Here is a 1,696-nt window from a genome sequence, read left to right on the forward strand (position 1 = left end):
GGCTGAGGCAGGAGAATCGCTTGAACCCGGGAGGCGGAGCTTGCAGTGAGCCAAGATAGTGCCACTGCACTCCAGTCTGGGTGCCAGAGCAAGACTCCGTCTCAAAAAACAAACAACAAACAAAAACCTAGCTAGGCATGGTGGCCCATGCCAGTAGTCCCAGCTATTTGGGAGGCTGAGGTGGGAGGATCACTTAAACTCAGGAGGTAAAGGCTGCAGTGAGCTATAACCATGCCACTGCACTCCAGCCTGGGCAACAAAGGGAGATACTGTCTCATAAAACCAAATAAGTAAATAAAAGCTTTATAAAAGTCATCAGTTCATACTAACTACCTCATCTGTTATTACAAACAGCAATAACAACCCACAATATTTTATCACCTACCAAATATGCACTAACAGATGTCTCTTTCACATTAAGACGGCTAAGAAAAAGCAAAAGGGAAAACTGAAGTGCAGGCTGTGAAATGTGAAGGAACCATGGAACCTTGCTGAATGGTAATTATTATATATCAACATTTTCCAAGTGCTCACTTGTACAAGGGACTATAAAGATAACCACTCTCCAGCCAAGAAAAAAGGGAGTGGAGAGTGGGGTGGAAGAGAGGAATCAGAGACTGGAAGGCTCTTTCTGAAGTAGAATGCAACTAACCTCAGAACACCAAGGGTAGAATGGAGGTTATCAAAGGCCTGGCGGGGTGTGTATGTAGGGGGTTGGGGGGGTGGAGCGTAGATGTTGGTCAAAGGGTACAGACTTGAAATTTGCTTAGATCTCAAATGTTCTCACAAAAAAAAACTGGTAACTAGGTGAGGCAATGGATATGTTAGGTTGATTGTGGTACTCATTTCACAATGTATTCGTGTATTAAAATATAATGTGTATCTTAAGTATATACAATTATCAATAGTATTTTTCAATATACCTCAGAGAAGCTAAGGGAGAATAAAACACCAAGGAAATCCTGCCAAAGACAGGATTTGTTGGATATTAGAAAAAGTAAAGATACCATGGGCTACCCGCACTTTGCATAATCTAGTAGGGCACTGGACAGGAGTTGATTCGGCTACTGTAAAAATCTTTGCAAAATGGTAATGTAGACTACACCTGTACTATTTGAGAGACAGAGAGAAGGGTGGGCGGGAGCAAGTTCGAGATGTCAACACCGGGTGAAAATTGAGGGTGCCGCCAGAAGGTCCAAGAATGGGTTTTCATGGCCCAAAAGTGGCGAGGGAGGGTGGGGGCGTTCCAGCTCCCGCCTCCACTTCTACTTCCCCACCTGCACCCCGCCCTGGGTGGGAGTGGAGGTCCACCAGAAGGCCCGAACCAGCGGCGGGGGACAAGAAAGCGGCCGCGGGTCCCCGGGAATCGGAACCAAGCGGCCCTCAGGGAGGAAGGGCTGCAGGAGGGTGGGGCGCGGTGCAGCGAGGAAACCGAAAGGAGGACTACGGAGAGGGAGTGCGGCGCGGCTGGGGACCCCTCCCCGTACCACACCCGTGGACCCAGAATGGGGAGGGAGGGTGGCAGGGTTCCGCGAGCGAAACGGAGGCAGAACTTACTCCGCGGTCCTCTTCTGAGAGGAAGTCCGGGCCGTCGTCCAGGCCTTCCTGCGGGGTCGGCGGGCCAGACGCGCCGGAGAAAAGGATGGGATGGGGGAGACACAAAGGGAGACATTAGTGCCAGGCTGGCGCGGTCCCC

The 1,696-nt window shown here is 50.2% G+C and overlaps 1 protein-coding gene across 1 annotated transcript in view; it reads right to left on the bottom strand.

Moving 5' to 3' along the window:
- Positions 1-1,315, bottom strand: part of SNX6 (sorting nexin 6) — a 78,920-nt gene extending 77,605 nt beyond the window's left edge. The window contains exon 1 of the mRNA XM_011959461.1: positions 1,106-1,315. Coding sequence (XP_011814851.1) covers positions 1,106-1,213 — 108 coding nt within the window. The 5' untranslated portion in view covers positions 1,214-1,315. The remainder of the gene's footprint in view (positions 1-1,105) is intronic.
- Between the last annotated feature and the right edge of the window lie 381 nt (positions 1,316-1,696).

This window comes from Colobus angolensis, unplaced genomic scaffold (genome assembly GCF_000951035.1).
Source record: "Colobus angolensis palliatus isolate OR3802 unplaced genomic scaffold, Cang.pa_1.0 Scaffold494, whole genome shotgun sequence".
Taxonomy (NCBI): Eukaryota; Metazoa; Chordata; class Mammalia; order Primates; family Cercopithecidae; genus Colobus; species Colobus angolensis.